Raw genomic sequence first — 18,788 nt, forward strand, 5'->3', positions numbered from 1 at the left:
TTCTTAAACACTTATGAACTTCTGTTAAACCACCAGACCTTTAATATACATATTCAATGCATTGTGCTGTTGGTTACATTCTAAACGTACAGTACGTCATTACCGAATAATGGCATAGACGGTGATTTCTGAACAAATAAGGATTTTAATTCAACCAATATCTAGACATATAACGTATACGTTTGAAAAAGTTTTGTTGCACATAGGAACACCATATCAGACGTATACAGACTGACCTCTAAACATTTCTTTCTATTTTTAACCATAGCTATTACCAAGCCCGTGAAGTAAACGACACCTCAAACAATTCAAATTAAAAAAAAAAAAAAAATTGTCCTTTAAGCAAGTAGCACACTCGCTTTAGTAGTAGGACGTTTCTGATCTGACAGATAGCTAGACTTGCACTACAGTTAACCGGTACTTAGCTTGCAAAACACTTTTTCGAAACTAAGTATGAACTATGATTACTAGATAAAGGTACGATGAATTATAACGGTATACTTAAAAACGTAGCTTAGCTGACTCGACACCGTGGCCGGGCACCCCCCTCGGAACTGCTGTGTACAGACATAATATAACATACTACGTTTAAACAAATTTTGTTTCACAAAGTAGCCTAACCTAACAGAGTAAACCTTAACGGACATTTAGCTGACTGTCCTCTAGACATTTTTATCTGTTTTCAACTCATAAAATTAAGCGGGATGACACCGGCCTATATTGATGACGTGGTCTATAATATAACGACTTTTACCAAAGACAATTTCCATTGTACACTTTTTCCCAATGGCCAGCTTCTTATCAAGCCTCTTTGACTTTTTAAAATTTTAATTTAAACTCAATTTTAAACCTGTTACCTCCTCATAGACTGTGTAGGCTACAAACCTAGGATATTTTTAGTTGGCGGAGCGAAGCGACGGCGCCAAGCGAGCGAATGCCAAAACACTCGGAGACCTGCCGTCCTTGTCAGTTTTCAATACGAATTCCGGCCGCTGATAAGGAACTGGACATTGGTAGTTCATAAAAATTGGTAAAAGTGGTAGCAACCCAAGTAAGCAACACCGGACTACTTGATATTTATTAACCGTCTAACTTGTAGAGCGAAGCTCTAGTATATAATAAAAAAGTAAGCTGTGATTTCCTGATGCACGGTATTATTATTCATATTAATACACACTGATTACTACAAGGTATATTATATTATTGTTAATATATTATTAAAAAGTATAAGTAGGGTTTTAAAATGTTTTATGCGTTATTTCACAACGATATGAAATAAAAGTTTAAAATGTTCCGATACTACGTCCACGGTTTATGATGTAACAAAAAGAACGTTTAAAAAAAAATTAAAAATTTTTTAAGTAGAAAAACATTTATAACTTTTTTTAACCGGATTAGAAATTAAAAAAATAAAATAACAACTAACAAAATTTAGTCACAAAAAAACAAGATTACTGAACATTTAACATTTTACACTTGCATAATATAAAATATAAAATTTTATTTTGTTTATGTATACATTTTGTTTAATTTATTATATTGCATAAAGAATGTTTATTTTAAAGGTATCGAAATAAATTGAAATGTACCTAAATGTAGCCAAAACATTTTATACTGTATACATAATACATATAACTGTTTGTAAAAATTAAAAAAAATAAATATTCGAGTATAGCTTCAAAATAACTGGACACTAATATTGCATTTAAACGTTATATTTTTTAAGATTTTGTATGCGTTTTATGGTTTTTTTTTCAGTTTCTTACATATTGCAAAATGTGTACATAAAGATACCTAATATAATATTTTTTTTTTCTGTTTTAACATTTGCGTTGCCTCATTGGGAAGATTTTTCAATTAAAATTTAATTCAATTATGGGATCCCCAAATGGTTCAAAATTCCATCAAGAGTAGTGGTGTATTTGTTTGATTTATCTATCTTAAACACAATACCAAAAACAAAACAGTTTTAAATTTACTTATATTACTTTCTAAGTTGCTATAATGTATGTGACATAAATAGTTAATGCTTTGGTTATTTATTAATTAATAATTGTACATAGTGAAAAAATGTAATACGATTTTAAATGTTATTGATTTATGTATTATGTTATCAATAATTGATTGAGTGGTAAGTCCATAATTTTAAGGGAGGGTTGGTGAATAAAACACATTTGCTGAACGAAAAACAAATGGTTGAACATTCATTGATAGTCTCTAAAATTTTAGGACATTCTACTTTACCACTTATAGGAGATTATATGGTAATATTCTAAATATAATGAACACAAAAAAACGTTTAAATACATACATTTGTTATGCTTATAAATGATACTTTATATTATATATCTTAAGTACACGTGTTTTATAGTTTTGTGTGGGTAATTTATTTATAAGAAAAGGGCTTCACATTTTTTTTTACCAATTGTTAAATTGAAGAAGCTCGGTTTGTATTTTTTAGATATTTTTTTATGAGGATGATCTACATAATTTTAGAGCAAGGAGAGGCGGGTTTTTGCCTTAACGTTTGATTTGACAAATGATTTATCAACCTGTGATTTTATTGTTCTGTGTTAATTCAGAGGTGTTAGGTCCGCTGGGCCAAGGCTTTTTGTTAAAATAATACCAGTCCGCAAAAAAAAAAAAAAACAATAAAAAATGTAACCGTGAAATATTTGAAGTATTTTTCAGCTTTGATTCGGAGTGAATCAGGTTAATTGGCGAATCAACATTTTCAGTAGAATATTTTCAAATAAAAAAAAATGTTATTTCAGGTACTTACTACCTACATAATATATACTGTGAGTTTTTGTTTTTTTTTTCTTTTACATACATAACGATTTTATTTAAATTTCAAAAATCTCTAGTCACACTTTTTTTTATTAAGAACAAAAAAATCAATTTACACAATTTTGTAAATGCATTATTATTATAAACAATAAGACTTAGTGTCAAATAAGTGTCTCCATTTAAGCATTAATGTAGGTAATTAATTATTATCTGTGAATTAATTTATTATTCAATCGAAGAGTCGAGTAAAAATATACCATATTTTTGATTGGGCTAACCGAAGGAGTATAGACTATACAAGTTTTAAGTTATATTGGCATATATATATTATAAACTGTAAAAAACAGATATCTAAACGTAGAAACGCCATTTAAACATGCCTATACTAAAAATACTGCGTTTAAGCGTTGTTATTAGAAAATACTTGTAGTATAATTATTATTATATTATTATGATCCAATAATAGTGTAATGGCATCGTTCAATATGTATTGATCGTTATGCTTTTTTAGTAATTTATTCACTAATTATTATGTACCTTCAATAGGAATAAAAAGTTTAAAATAAAATAAATAAATTAAAAAAATGGTTTTTTTAAAGACGTGCTTTTCTTAAAAAACTAAAAATAAAAAACCAATTTTACTACAAGAACAATTTACCAATGAATAGTAGCACTTTTTTTTTTTTAATGTTTCAATAATTTATCCTAACTTTGACCCTAGCCATGGTTTATGAAACAACGTTTATTTAACTTTCTGAGAATTTATTAAATATTTCTTAATAACAACAGTAAATAACAACATAAATAAAACTATTTGAATCTTTTTTTTTTTCGCTAATTTATTAACTTGTTTAAAAAAAAAAAAATGGTTGAAATGCTGTATAATTCAATGTGTAAGTTAATAAATCCAAGGAAAAAATCACTTTGCAAATTATTGTAATTTAAAACTAATTAAGAAAAAACGACGACAACTTTGGCTACGAGACCATAAATTGCCTGGAGAAAAAAAAAGACTACAAAATTATGTTTTTTTTTTTTCAATTATTCTGATCTATATTCTATTCGATGTGAACATCAGTTGCAGCATATATATATATATTATACATAAGTCTTTAATCAAAAGTAATTCACCAATCATTTTAACTGATCGATAATTGTTTAAAAAAAAAAATAACCAATCAAATTACTAAGTTTAAAACATTTTAACGAAGGAGGTGGAGTATGATTTTTTTTTTTTGCACGTTAACCAAATTTCCAGTAATGTTTTAAGTAATAAAAGTTTTAATTGACCAGTCGAACTTTTCAGAAAACTACATGTAGAAATTTTGAAAATTTTAATTTTAATTTGTTTAATGAAATAGTGTAATGTCATATATTATCTACACTCGGCGTATGTCATAAATCTTATGTAGAAGTAAACGCACAAAAAAAAATGTAAACACACTTGTACAAATAGTAATTATACAGCTGTTTTTAAATGTTAGCTGTGTTACATTTAAATTGTAAACTCATGCGGCTCTAACGCCGTTTTTTTTAAATGTAATAGCGTACCATATTTAAATTAAAAAATAAATTGATTTTTTTTTTTTAATAATTTAGCAGTGTTCAATACGATTTAAGAACAAACATTATAAACACCCAAACAAACTCGAGTCATCGGTTTTGAGACACGGGGTTTTTTTTTTTGTAAGTTTTTTTTATGTACATAAGTTAGACGTTTCTACTTAACTAATGTTATCGACATTAGTCCAAGTCGCCATAGACCTTTTATCGTTTGGGCATTGAACACTCAAGTCTTCTGTGTACAAATCAGATATATTATATTATGATGATATCCGTGCAAGTAATTTTCGTTTCAAGTGTACTGCTATCGGCATTTTATGGTACTACGCATTATTTATACAATTTTTATTTTTTTATAATACACGAGTTAACATGTACTACACATGTATGTATCGACTTAAGGGGTAAGACTTTCGTTTAAACCGATGACGTGTTATGCGATTCATTTTGCAGGTACCAGTGATTGTGAACAGAGTCACGTTAATTTAGAGAAATGGGACATTGCTGTTTTTTTCACATCTGATCGTAAATATTTTACAACAAATTAACTATTGCGTATAACGCAACTAAAAATATATTTAAAAAATTATATAGATTATAGAACTGCTTTTTTTTAATGTATAATATTAGGTTATACAACTGCTTTTTTTTATATGATGTATACTATTTTTACAAAAACTAAACTACATCTTAAATGGAATATTTTCGAAATTGAGTTTTTGAAAAAATTGTTGCTAAATAATAATTGCAGTTCAAATTGTATTATACACTGACGTTAAACTTATTTTGTTATTATTATTTTTTTTTTCTAGTACGGCCGAACTGTGTGCTGTATGATGGTATACAATAATTGTTATCTTAATATTAATAAACAAGCTTTGTATTTAATTTTGTAAATACATAGTTGTTGTATTAACAGCTTATTGGTTTTTTTTTTTGACAGGAGATAATACGTGGCTTGGTGGTATGTTTTTTTCTTTTCATATTTTACAAGACTTTATATTTTATCCTTTCGGATACATACTATACAAGGTGATCGACATGTATCGTGAACCACTCAACATCTCATTGGGTTTAATAAGAAATTACATTTTTTCTATACATAGGTAGTGTTTTTTTTTTTTGCAATGTGATCTCAAATGTTCACTATTTTTGTTTTTTTTTGTTTTTACCCCTCCTCTATTAACTTAGTTTTTTTTAAACTCAAATGGTAACGCATACGTTTCATTGACTTTTTAAATAGAGAATAATGTACCGAAAATGTGGCTTGATCGATAACCTGTTTTGGATAACTATTTTTGAAGTTAATGAAGTTTCAAGTGCAGGACAGGAGGAAAGGTGGAGTGTAGTATTATTTCCCAACCGCACTTCCCCGTCCTAACTTTTTGAATTCTTATAACTTTAAAAAAACTGATTATCCAAAACTGGTTATCGACCAGTCAACCTGTGTTTAGTACATTATTTTCAATTAACAATTTAACGAAATGTCACCATTCAAGTTTCAAACGTTGCTATCGAAAAAACTAAGTAAAAATGTGAGAATATGAGATCACCTTGTATAAAAACATTGTGGAAAAAACCATTCAATTATTAATTAAACCCAGTAAGATATTGAGTGGTTCACGATAAGTTGACCACCCAAATGTGATAAACTTATTGGATTTTTGAATTTAACAACAATGTAAACAATTTAACAACGAGTGACAATCTGTGTAGCTTGAATATTAATTTGGTAAAACGTCCAACTTACTGCACCCAATACATAATATGTAAAAAAATATATTAACTTTTATAACATCGGTGTATTATTCATATTAGTAGTATACAATCGATATAGTTAATTACAAACATTATAGTCGACATATAATATTTTCTTGTTGCTTGTAGAGGGCGTACTGGTTAAAAAAATGTCAACTGAGTAAGTACTTTTTTTTTTTAATAGTCCATTAAAATAGGCAATACTAGTGTATAACATTGTACGCAACAGAGATCATTGGTAGTACCTAAGTATAAATTATTCTCTTTTTTTATTGCTACTTACTTTGTTGAAATATAACCGTACATTTACAATTTACTTATTATCACTGTCTAATTGTTGAGCCAAATATTTTTTAAAAATAAAGGATATTAAAAAAACAAAAAACCATTGTTTAAATAGGATTACCCACAACGGTTTAACAAATTAAATAACATTTGAGCTAGTGAGTATTTTTAAGATTTTTTTTTTAAAATTAATTTAGTTTTATTTGCGCTGTAAAACCCACGTTTTTTTTTATGACGCTTACTAACTGACAACTAATTTAAACTATTATTATTATTATTTTTTTTTTAATTTAAGATGGCAATTTTATTGCATTTTACCCGTTTGAAACCATTTGCCGAGAATTTAGAATGGTCGAAAAACAGTTTTGGAAAATATTTTCAGCAAATTATTCTATATAAAATGGCAATTTAAAACTAAAAAAAAAATAAAAGTAACCAAAAAATAAAATAAAAACAGTGTAAGTTAAATACAATACAATGTGTGATGTTTACAGCGCTAATGAGTATAAATTGATTTAAAAAAAAGAAAATCTTTTAGTTATTTTATTTGTCAAATATTTGTGGGACGCCCTGTACACATTTTGCAGCCTTTATAGCGTTTATAAGTGCTTTCGATCGTTTACGAGTATAACTACAAAAACAGAATGACAACATTAAATTATTAGAAACTAACAATAATATTCATTATTGCTTTGTAAAACACACGTATGACTGAGTATATTTAATTTATGACGGTGAAAAAAAAACTATTAGAATATTAAAGAAAATATAACTAAACATTTTTATCACACGTGTTTCAGTCACCCGAGTTACGAGGAATTCAAAAAAAGAGTCAATCAAAATGGAACGTTTTCGACTATAGATTCATTTCTAATACACGATACTGTTACAAATGACGAATTATTCGCATCTTTTCCCCCTATAAACTAGTAATGCTATCTTACACTATCTATTCTACATTATTATATGCACTTTAATATTCTATACGTATTTAACTATTATTCATTAATGTTGTATAAATGTAATACAAATTGATAAACCACAATTATTACCAAACTACTATTATCAGAGATCATAAAATTTGTTTAATATCCCAATTAATATTGCTTTAATAAAACAATGCATTATCTCATATTGAATCGTTTAAGTAAAAACATACAATATCTTGTAATAATATCAGTAGGTACAATATATTATATTTCAATTTAAATACTAAAAATTGATGAAATAATAAGTGTACCTACTCGTTTGAATTACAAGCAAGTATATTGTTATAAATTAGGTAGGACTCTGTACGAAACATATCTATCAATAACGGGAACATTTTTCACATTTACACATTTTGTTTGGTAATATATTTTAATTTTTGGTACATGTATACATATATGCATAGATCCAACGTCTGAATATCGATTTGAAAAAAATTACTTTCTAGCGTTTTCAGTTGATAAAAATTAAAGTCCAAATTCATTGAGTTAAGTATTATGAAATGTATTGAAATGTATGTGTCACGCAATAATATTAAACCAAATTTAAATAACAAAAAAACTTACAGTATAAAACATTTTTTGATACATTTATGAGGGACTTTGATGAATATAGGGCCCACGCTTTTCTTTTTAGTCGAAAATTAAAGATGTTTAACATTATTTAAAATTGTTGGTTGTTTTCAAAGTAATTGACATTTTAAATAAAATGTGCTACAATTTATTGGTTAACTTATATATTAGTTAGGTACTTTTTAGTTCACTGTTTTACTCATTTTTTTTTTTTTTTGGCTATTTCCTCCACCAAAAACAGTTGTAAATACGCCACTGAGTATATTTAGTATAACATTAGTATGTGTTTACCTTGATGTGGGTTTTCAAATTTGTCTTCCATATCCCTCTATAAAAAGTAATCAACAGTTTGGTTTTTTCTATTCATTCCATTTTGTACTGGAGACTTCAATATTTGTATTTTCAACGTTAAGTAAATATTAAAAAATATTATGTACCATATCAAAAATGGTATAAACGTTTATTTAAAATTCAACAGAATAAAATCGACTTTAATTCGAGTGTAGGAATATACAACAATATTATAGACTAATTTTAGTTTAATATTATAACAAAACAACAAGGTAACCTTCTGATTCTGTTGTGATTTAAGTTCTTTGATTTTTTTGTAATTGGTATAGGTATTTTATGAATAATTATTATCATTAACACTGAAATCAGAATTCAAACTTCAAATATTAAATTGAACATTTTTGTTGATTTCCCAAATCATTACCTATATTAGAAGCTAGATTAAAGGTAATTTTTTTTTTTTTTGAAAAGGTCAAATCACAGACTATATAACTATACGATTTTCATATAGGTAGTCTGTGGTTAAATGTTATGAGCGAAAGAAAGTAAACAACATATAGTAGTAAGAAATTGTATTTTGTGTAATTACCAGGCTTCTGGACGACTCTTTTTTTTTTTTATGGCAGCTGATTCTTATTACACGTCATGTGTATATCTGTTCCAAAACATACCTCAGAGCAATCTTTGCGGTAGGTACCTATGCAATTTTATACAACTCACCTATGTTTAATAACTATGTGCAAAAGTACCTTTTTAGTAGAAGTCGTGACTTGAAAGTTGAACTCACATAAACGTCAATCGTGTCATCCTCGATTTTAAGTAAACTTTTCGTAACTTGTAAAATTTAAACTAATGCCGCAGTGGTTACCACTGATACCGCAGTGGTTACCACTGCTACAGCCGTCTGGGGACTGTTATCACAGATTTGCTGATAACAATCAGTATTAATGGGCAAGTCACAACACACAAGATTTTATTTTATGGTGTGTTTTCAAGTTATTATTTAAAGCTAAAATATTATATTTTGAGTTTTTTTTTTCCATAAGCGATATTGCACCTTGTACGTTAAACAATTTTTGTATTTTGGCCACAGGGCAAAATACATTAATAACATAATCACCCTTATGTGGTGATGTTCCACTAGTTTCGTTGATTGTCAAACTAAAGTTTTTATTTCCAGTGTATTTTTGTACGTACATCCTATGCTGTAATATTGTTCGTGTAAACCTTGACCGTTCCTGTTTATTTTAGATTTGTGTGTGTGTCCATTGTTGTTGGTGTTTATGATTTGTACACGGTTAGAGGGTTGTAAGCGGCAGCTGGCCAGTTAGTAGTTTTATTGTGATAACCGTGAGTGCATACAACTTTAGTTGAATAATATTAGTAATAATAATAATAATTAGTGAATTACACTACTGATATATATACACTACAAATATACACTACTGAAGTTGAAGTCTGTTTTGGTCTCGATCGACTCAAATTGTTTATTTTTTCTTTTATTTTGTCTTGTCTTCCAAATTTTGAATCGATGACACACGCTGAGAGTTAACAAAAGTACTACTTACAATAATATAATTATTCTACACAATGGTTTATATTGATATTATTACTAGCGGCACTATATTATGTCTTGTTGTCTAGTGGTCTTGCGTGTGGTGTTTATGATGGGAGCCGGCAATTAAATTTTGCAAAAATCCTGCGCGATAAAACAATAATAATATATTTATCGACGTAAAAATTGATGTACGCTCAAGGCGTAAAATGGTCGTTAACTAATGTATAAACGGCTTATATTTATGATGCGGAAAAATGTGAAATCACTTTGTGTACGCTGTCGTGTAACGTAGATGACAATTAACGTGAATATGTGCGATTCATTTTTTTTCAATAGTGCTAAAATGTCATTGTAGCCTCCATGTAAACTATTAAACTGTTATATAATGTATAAAATATCTATTGCATTTTTTTTTAAGGACAGTGACACACAATGAATTTTCACAAAATTTCAAAGAAACGTCGTGCGCTTCATCGATACAACGTTGACGGATGATTTCAGAATTTATCCGATCCAAGTTTAATAATTCATTTCTAGATTTCCCCAAAACACTTGTGTAGTAATTGTGTTTACATTTAAGGGTTGTCTGTAAAATATTGTTGTTGGAAAAAAATCAAGGATGTTGTACAGGCATCGCCTCTGCCGCCTGTGTAATTACACTGTGATTATCCTAAAAACGATTCACCATAGGGTTTGTTTTTATTACATTACGTAACACAATTTACATAATATTAAGTTTTGTTAGTTAGTTTTGTTATAATTTAGCTGATGTCAATAGCCAGCTTTGTGTAATGGCACTCGGCTGTTGTCTTGTAGAGAATAGCCACATGGGATGTGTATAAAGACATAATATTGTTTGAATGGATTTAAAATAAAAAAAAACTAAAATTCTAGAAACTAGAAAATATCTATACTACATTATGATCAAAATATTGTAGCACTACTCAATAAAGTTTTTTTTTTTTTTTACATGCCTTTTTTTAAGCCGCTGCTGATGGTCTGAAAAAATGTACCGCGAGCCTGCTAAATTCTGAATTTAAAAACTTATTTTAAACAATAAACTGTAATTTCATAAAAATTTGATTAATCTTTTATCTTGTGTATTATTTTTATGCAGTCCTAAATAAAATGTGCACTCCCACAACCCCATTTAATGTTTTCTTAGCAGTTTCATAAAACCATTGAGTAATAATAGGTTTAGATTGGTTCATAGCTTTATATTCCACAAAATAACCAATAACCGAAAAGTGGCCAATAACACATGTTATGTTATACACATGTAAAACCCAAGAAAATTACTAGAAAAAATGATAAATCCATATGATATTTTCAAAATATTTTTAATTAAAAAAAAAAACAGTTAATATATAAAATAGTAAAATTATTCATCAGGTAATTGGAAATTTGTAGGGGCCAAAAACTAAAATATTCTTTTTCATAATAATTATTGTTTATTTAGTTAATATAATTTTTTTATAAAAAAAAAAAATGATGCTGAGCACCATATTTTTTTTATCTTCTATACACTATACATTTTTAATAGTAGCCATCCGCCAGTATTATTTATTAATCATATTATTATTTGTTTTTTTTATGGTTATGTCCTAATTGCAATACAACTCGGCAAAATTCGAATTGCAATAGTTAAATGGCTTCAGATTGTATAAGTAAAACATATTTCTGGAGTCTAAAATTAATTCATGTATTGGTTTTACATTAAATGTTTACACTAAATTTTATATTATCAAGACATTATTATTGAAGCATAATTCTTGTTATAATATTTCCTACCAAAATGTTCTCGATTTTGAAAAAGGGTTAAATTTTTGGATTTTTGGCCCAATACGATTTCTCAAAATTGAAGTTCGAAGTGATGAAAATAATTATGTTTTGTAATTTATATAATAACTGCATTCCGTTAATATGGAACTATAAAAATAATTGTTTGTTTATTTGAAATTGAGTTTTATCCCATCCCACTTAGGGAGAAAGCGTTTTCATTTTGAATTAATTCAAATTTAATGATTTAAGGGCTGAAATAACGGTTTGGTTCTATTTCTGATTCCCTCTCTTTTTTTCCTGTCCTTAATTAGTGTCTATAGAAATGTGGTTGACCGGTCAATTATTTAAATTTTTCAAAAGTATAAAACTTTAATCATCAAGAAATATATCTTGTCAGGCCAACTCAATTGATATTGGATTGACTTAAATACAATTTACATATGTAAACGGTTCTGCGTACAAAAAATTACCCTATTGAAGAGGTAAACTTTTAAAGTACCTTTTAACTACCTTTTAAGTACGATTTTTGTTCTATAAGTAAAATTAATAGAACTAATAGAACTTAGAATTCCAATTTTGTTAAGTTGGCTAAAGAAACATACACTCATTGCTACTAGAAATTATGATTAGCACAAGACTCTATACACGCCCTATACTAGATAACTTTGTAGTTATTTGGATTTTTATCTTTTTATCTTATTGGAATGTTTTTTTAACACGCTTATATTAGCTTCACTTGTATGTATGCATGTTTGTATGTAACTATGTAACTAAATAAAAGAGATAGGCAACCGAACGTACATGCGTGTATTCATTGTTGTTTACCTGAAGTTTTCAAGTAATAGAGACACGTATGTACTAGAATTAAAAAACACGATTTTAAAGCACATCGAACTAAAAAAGTGGAAAATAAATATAGTTTAAAATAAACACGATTTTAAAGCACATCGAACTAAAAAGTGGAAAATAAAAAAATATAGTTTAAAAAACTAAAAACACGCTTAAATAGTAAAAAAACTAAAAAGTAGAAAATAATTTTCAATATAGAAATCAATTAATACAAATTTTCAGTATAGAAATCAATTAATATAAAAAATAAATAGTGTTATTGTGAAAAAAGCGTTGGGCGCTTTTCAAGAACAGATGTATGTAGCACCCCACGCTTTTTTCACAAAAATACTATTTATTTTTTATATTAATTGATTTCTATATTGAAAATTATTTTCTACTTTTTAGTTTTTTTACTATTTAAGCGTGTTTTTAGTTTTTTTAAACTATATTTATTTTTTATTTTTCAAAAGCCTGTTGTTCATTTGAACCCCATTTAAACGCGTTTTCGTATGATCATCCGAAAACACACTTTTCATTTCATAACATATGTCAAGGAAACTAATAAGTTTTCCGAATAGAATAATTTGTGTTCCAAAATTCAACCAATAGCCCAATTTCCCAATAGAGGAATAAAAATGTACACAATTATATACAGGGTGATTTTTTTTATCATAGGCCTCTCAATTAGGGTTTAATAAGAAATTAAAACGTTTTTTTTTTTAATACTGTTTTTATACAATGTGATCTGAATTTTTCATAAATTTTTTTTCTATACATTCCCGTCCCGACTTAGTTTTCTTTTGAGTGAAATTTTTGAATTTTTCATGGTAACGTGTATATTTTATTAGTTTTTTAAATTGAGAATAACGTACTAAACATTTTGACTGGTCGACCACCCGTTTCGGATAACTATTTTTGAAGTTATAAAAGTTACAAGTTTAGGGCAGACGGAAAGGTGAAATGTAGTACTATTTTTAATTTACACTTTTACAGATTAAATTTCCAGGTTGCTATGAGTAACTAAATCTACATTCATCGTTTATCTGAAAAATAATTTAATCATACGCTAGTTGATTACGATAAATGGTACAGACGATACGCATTTTTTATTAGATCTTATAGATTTTTAATATCTTTACCATTTATTCGCTTTGAAAGCCTATTTTGCTGTAGTGTTTTTATCACTTTCAGTATACATTTGTATTCCCATTTCATTCCATACCAGATACTAATAATACATATATTATCTGATGCTAGATTTTATTTGAATTTTATGTTTATTCAAGATGCTCAAGAAAATGTATTAGTTGAGTCAAAAATGACGAAACAAAATATTTTTACTTAAATAAAATAAAATACTTTATTTTTATTGTACATTTCTATTAAAACGTCTTTTACATTCATCGTACAAAGTCTAGAGATACATTTATTAGAGGATTTGTTAACTTGGTTTGTATTATACATCTTTTATGTTTTAACATAATAAGAATTGTCAATTTTTCAAAATTGTTTTTAATTGAAAGTAAATTGTTATCTGCTTGGATTGAGGTAGTGTAAAAAAACGGAAAATACGAGTTATTTTTTTTTGTAACAAATTTTGTTTTGATGCTTGTGTTTGAATGCATTGTAGAACGTTATTATTGTAATATATACTTAAGAGCATTTTCTTCAATGTTTAATAAGTAAGCATGCTGTTCCCAATGCTTTTGCGTTGCACAGATATCGGTCCACATACTCGTCCAATCAAAATTTGTCAATATATTATTTTTACTTCAAAATATCAATTTTTACCATAACCTTTTTTTGTGATATAAGAAAACCACTTAAAAAAGTAAAACATTTTTTTAAAGTAACATTGAAGTTGAAATTATAATTATTAAAAAATATTCAACAGCCTCAATTAACTCACATTTTGGCCCACCATAAAAGCTCCACGTCAAGAGTGAACATAATTATTTATTTTTTTGAAAATTGATTGAAAATAATATCGGTAAATAAAAAGTAGCTTAATTTTGAAGAATGCTCGATGTGAGTATCTAAAAGTGAAGCCTGATTGTTTTATGGGGCTAATAGAAAAAAATGTATTAAATAGGTACTCTGTTATTTGCAAAATAACATAATGTCATATATTTTGTAACATTTTGCAATGCATCATAATCCTTATAATTTTTTTTGTTTTAGTTTTTATTATCAAAACCGTATATTATGGCCGGTATTTTTAAAAACTGTTCTCAATTTGCAATATAAAATATAAACAGATATTTTATCGATGCGTAGGTTTCAATTGAAAATCTATTCATTTTCTGTTCAAAAACGAAATTGTTTTTGTGTTTTCTGCTGTTGTTGTCGTCGTAACTGTTCCTATTTGTACAAATGTTTTATATGCGAAAAACATTTCACTAAAAAACCATCTTATTTTTGTTCTTATTTTTTTAGGTCGATACTACTATACTGGGTACTATTAGTTTTAATAACTTTATGCAAGTTTTGGTTTTCAAGTTTCCACAATATTTTTTGTCCCTGAAAATTATTTTTCTGTTAGAACACATAAAAAACCAACTTTACGTGTAATAGATTTACACTACTACAGTATAACTTGGTTGCCTCTACTTTAAGTCAAATTTTAGTTCCTAAAACTACGGTTTGGAAAAAAACAATCAAAGAAAAACTTTCAGCCACTTTTATGGAAAAATATTAATTAATCCCACCATTTTTAAAAATAAATATGCTTTGCTTAAAATTAAATTTCATATAATATAAGTCAGCACTTAACTATCTGTATTATTATATGTCCTGCCCAAACCAGTCTTTTTTTTTTTAATCTCTTTCAGTATATTTGGTCGCTGAAAAAGGGATTGCAGTTCATCGTTGTGTAGTTTCCTCCATCCGAGCAACGACATAAGGAAAATTATTCTTGATTCAAAATAAATTCATTGTATAGTATTGTTTCGTTCTTTATATGTAAATTTCAATAGTATTCCCCAAGTGCTCAAATCCGGTTAAAAAAAACGACAAACGAGGGCGTTTCAACTACAGAGAAATCCACCCCGATTAAGGCAACCACCTTCTACCAGCGTCAAAATTCAGAATTGTAGAGGATTAAGTATAAACCAATACAAAATATAAACATTGTATTAGTAGTCTTATAATAAAAAATAAAAAAATTCAACAATAAAAGAGATTGCTGTAGGTATATATAAATAGGTATAAATAAAGCAAACTTATCGCAGATATTATGAAAATAGTCAAAAACCCGCGGTAAAATGAAATGTTTTTTATTTTTTTTCCATGTTAAAACATTTTGGGATATATCTCTTTTCTTCAGGTATATGCCATGCTAAAATATATAACCAATTTATTGCTTATTTTACTGACAAATAGAGCAGATAGTGTTTTAATACATAAAAAATATTTCGGTTTGTTTTGGCAAGTGGAGCAAGTTATATTCAATAAGTTGAATTATAATTACTGTAGTTGTTTTAAACAAAACAATTTTACTCTGAATCCGAAAATTCATATTTCGTTTGGTGTTTTAATATTTTTTTTGCAAGTTACTATTCAAGATTAATTGTTTTTTTTTTAAACATGAAGTTTAATAGCATCATTTTGTTTCCAACAGCCGCACTGTTCATTATTCTGGCAGTGTCTACAAGTACATAACAATTTAAAATTCTGTATTTATTTATTAATTAATATTTTATATTATACAAATCTATTTTCCATGTTTCAGGTGTTGAAGGAAGTACACACATTAAATTGTTCTATTTTTTAGCCGCTGATTTGATTCCAATGACGCTTTTCGATTACGGCAAGTTGGATGATAATATCGGCTTTTGTGTTTGACAAAGGATAAGTATAATAGCAGTTTTAAACGGTTTCATCTACCTTTATAATAATATTTTAGTAGACAAGTGTTAACCCAAATTAGCTAGCAAGTAGAAAACGACAAATTTAGCAATGTTTGTTATTAAAAAAAAATAATAGAAGTCGACCTGTTTTAAATTTTTATCATAAAATCCGAAACTTAAATCATTTTTGTCTAATAACGGGAATGCGGATTTTATTCTATTTTTATTTGTTTTCTTATAAAATAAAATATGTCTTGTAAATTTGATTTTCATTTTTAGGAGTAAAAAAATAAAATGTTATTCTTAAAGAACATTTTTTTTCACATTTTACTCCCAAAATGTGCGAAAAATAAAAATTTACCAAGCCATATTTTTTTTTCAATAAGAAAACTAAAATAGTTTTTTCAGATTTAAAAAAAAAAATTGTCTTTATTAAAAAAACAAAAACAAATCTCAGCCCGCTTCCTGAGAAACAAGTATTTCAATTATTTTTTCGGTGTTTCAGGTGTTATACCACCACAACCATCACAACCACCACGACCAGCACAACAAGTGGTGGAAAACGCAATTGGTAAGTCTTTAAGGCTTTGACATAACTTATAATACGCTATAAAAGTGATATTGAGAATATATTTGTACTAAACGGGTTTCAAATGACTGTAAGTTCAGCTGTTTGTACAATTATTTTCGATAAAGCCTAAAATGTGTATGAAATGTTACAAATGGGTTATATGAGTGGTTTTTTTTTCGATATTTCAGACGGCCAGCAATCAAGAGGCAGTTTTTTTTTATTATTTCCCATAAAGCTTAAAATGTGTATAAAATGCTATAAATGTATTAAACCATTGAATATAAGAATAACTCCACCATGTATATTAGCAATATTATACAATTAGTTAAGAACTAACTGAAGGTTAGGTATAAGTAGATAAACATTTTTTAAAAAATAATAATGAAATAGAGAAATAAGTATTTCAATTATTTTTTCGGTGTTTCAGATGTTATACCACCACGACCACCAGTAACAAGACGAACGGTAGACACTGCAATGAGTAAGTCTTTAAGACTTTGATAAAACGTATATAAATTATAGAAGTGAAAAATAAACCTGAAAAATAAAAATAAAATTGGAAAACAAGTGTTTAAATTTTTTTTTTACTGTTTCAGGGTTGCTAGGAAGCCTTTGGATCGCAAATAGTAAGTCTTCGAGACTTTGAGACATTGATAAAACTTATATAAGTTATAAAAATTAAATTAAATATACATTTTTATTATTTATTTTTCAACTGATTGTAAGTTGGATGATAATATCGGTTTTTGTCCTTTACAAGAATACCAGCAGATTTAAAATTATTTTCAAAAGGCTTAAAATGTGTAAACATTGTTTAAAACCCATAATGGGTAGTTAACAAAGTTAAATGGTTTAGATCAATTATCCAAAATGATCTTATACCAATATAGGCACTTAAAAAATAACGATAAAATAGGAAAAACAAGTATTTGATTCATTTTTTTTTTGTTTCAGATCCACTACCGCCAGGCGATGATAGTAAGTATTTGACATTTTGATATAAAATATTTTTGTATTAAAATTCAAATTGAACAATATGTAATTTTATTATTCGTTTTTCGAATGACTGTACGTTGGATGATAATATCAGTTTTCAAGCTTTACATAGCTACTAGCTGCTTTAAAAATATTTTCAATAGAGCTATTAAATGTGTATAAAATACTACAGATACCTTAGATTGTTGAGAATAACATTAAGTTGGCCACGTTAGATCAACAACTAAAAATTATTATACCAATATAGGTTAAAAAGAAATATTCGAGTTGTTTTTCCAATGTTTTAGGAGGGGTGTTTGTAGGAATTTTTTTTTCATAATCATTTGTTATTTTTAAATCACAATTATTTTGAGAATAAAACAATGGGTACTAGTAGAAGTAAAGCCTTAGATTACTTAGAGAGACTACTATGAGAATACTAAATAATATACAAAGGTAGCTTAACCCTTAATTTTAATTACAATGTATGTATAAGTAATCGATTTTTTGACACAATATTTTAATAGCTGGAAACCAACGATAGTTAAATTTACCACCAAAACTACAGTGTCCAAGATCCGTGTCACATTTTTAAAAATACATATGCTCACTAATACGTGTATATTGTAAAACGTTTAACTTTGTTTATCATAATTATGTTTCGACTTTAAGATTTCTCTAATAACAATGCGTATTCTAAATAACATATTTTGTTACCTATCACTTAAATGATATAATGTCTACTACATAGATACCTGTCTACCAATAAAAATAATGTTCGCCGAATAAGTAAACATGTATTTTATTATCTAGTCCATTCCAACTATTTGTTTTCACTACTGCTTTGAATTTTTACAATAACCAGGGATACGTTATGTGCAAAAAGAAGAAAAACAAAATGCGAACGCTATTAAGTTTGGTTTTTTTCAAACACAATACTTGTGTACAAATACCTGAAAATATAATACTTCTTCGGC

The 18,788-nt window shown here is 27.3% G+C and overlaps 1 protein-coding gene and 1 long non-coding RNA gene across 3 annotated transcripts; both read left to right on the forward strand.

Annotated features, from left to right (window-relative positions):
* Nucleotides 1–4,499: 4,499 nt before the first annotated feature.
* On the forward strand, nt 4,500–7,526 carry LOC126837447 (uncharacterized). 2 transcript variants are annotated; one of them, XM_050571352.1, is made up of 7 exons: nt 4,500–4,673; nt 4,807–4,878; nt 5,166–5,192; nt 5,297–5,317; nt 6,241–6,271; nt 6,512–6,554; nt 7,197–7,526. In XM_050571352.1, exons 1-6 carry the CDS (start codon nt 4,616–4,618, stop codon nt 6,537–6,539), a joined length of 237 nt encoding a protein of 78 aa, XP_050427309.1. In that variant the 5' UTR covers nt 4,500–4,615; the 3' UTR covers nt 6,540–6,554; nt 7,197–7,526. The 2 variants fall into 2 exon arrangements, with proteins under 2 accessions (XP_050427309.1, XP_050427307.1); XM_050571350.1 differs by lacking the exon at nt 6,512–6,554 and having other exon boundaries at nt 4,511–4,673.
* A 9,244-nt stretch (nt 7,527–16,770) lies between these two features.
* LOC126837460 (uncharacterized) lies at nt 16,771–17,901 on the forward strand. Its single transcript, XR_007685523.1, has 4 exons — nt 16,771–16,836; nt 17,264–17,317; nt 17,433–17,462; nt 17,791–17,901. It is a non-coding gene; the product is annotated as an uncharacterized LOC126837460 (long non-coding RNA).
* Nucleotides 17,902–18,788: the final 887 nt, after the last annotated feature.

This window comes from Adelges cooleyi, unplaced genomic scaffold (assembly GCF_023614345.1).
Source record: "Adelges cooleyi isolate 19-005CV unplaced genomic scaffold, UGA_ACOO_1.1 ACOO_flye_CR_arks_rails_tigmint_CR_PRNA_249, whole genome shotgun sequence".
NCBI classification, from domain to species: Eukaryota; Metazoa; Arthropoda; class Insecta; order Hemiptera; family Adelgidae; genus Adelges; species Adelges cooleyi.

Coding starts and splice junctions, on each gene's coding strand:
- LOC126837447 (XM_050571350.1), top strand. CDS start 4,616: ATGATGATATCCGTGCAAGTAATTTTCGTTTCAAGTGTACTGCTATCG. Junction 5,193..5,296: donor GAACTGTGTGCTGTATGATG/GTATACAATAAT, acceptor TTTTTTTGACAG/GAGATAATACGTGGCTTGGT. Junction 5,318..6,240: donor AGATAATACGTGGCTTGGTG/GTATGTTTTTTT, acceptor TGTTGCTTGTAG/AGGGCGTACTGGTTAAAAAA.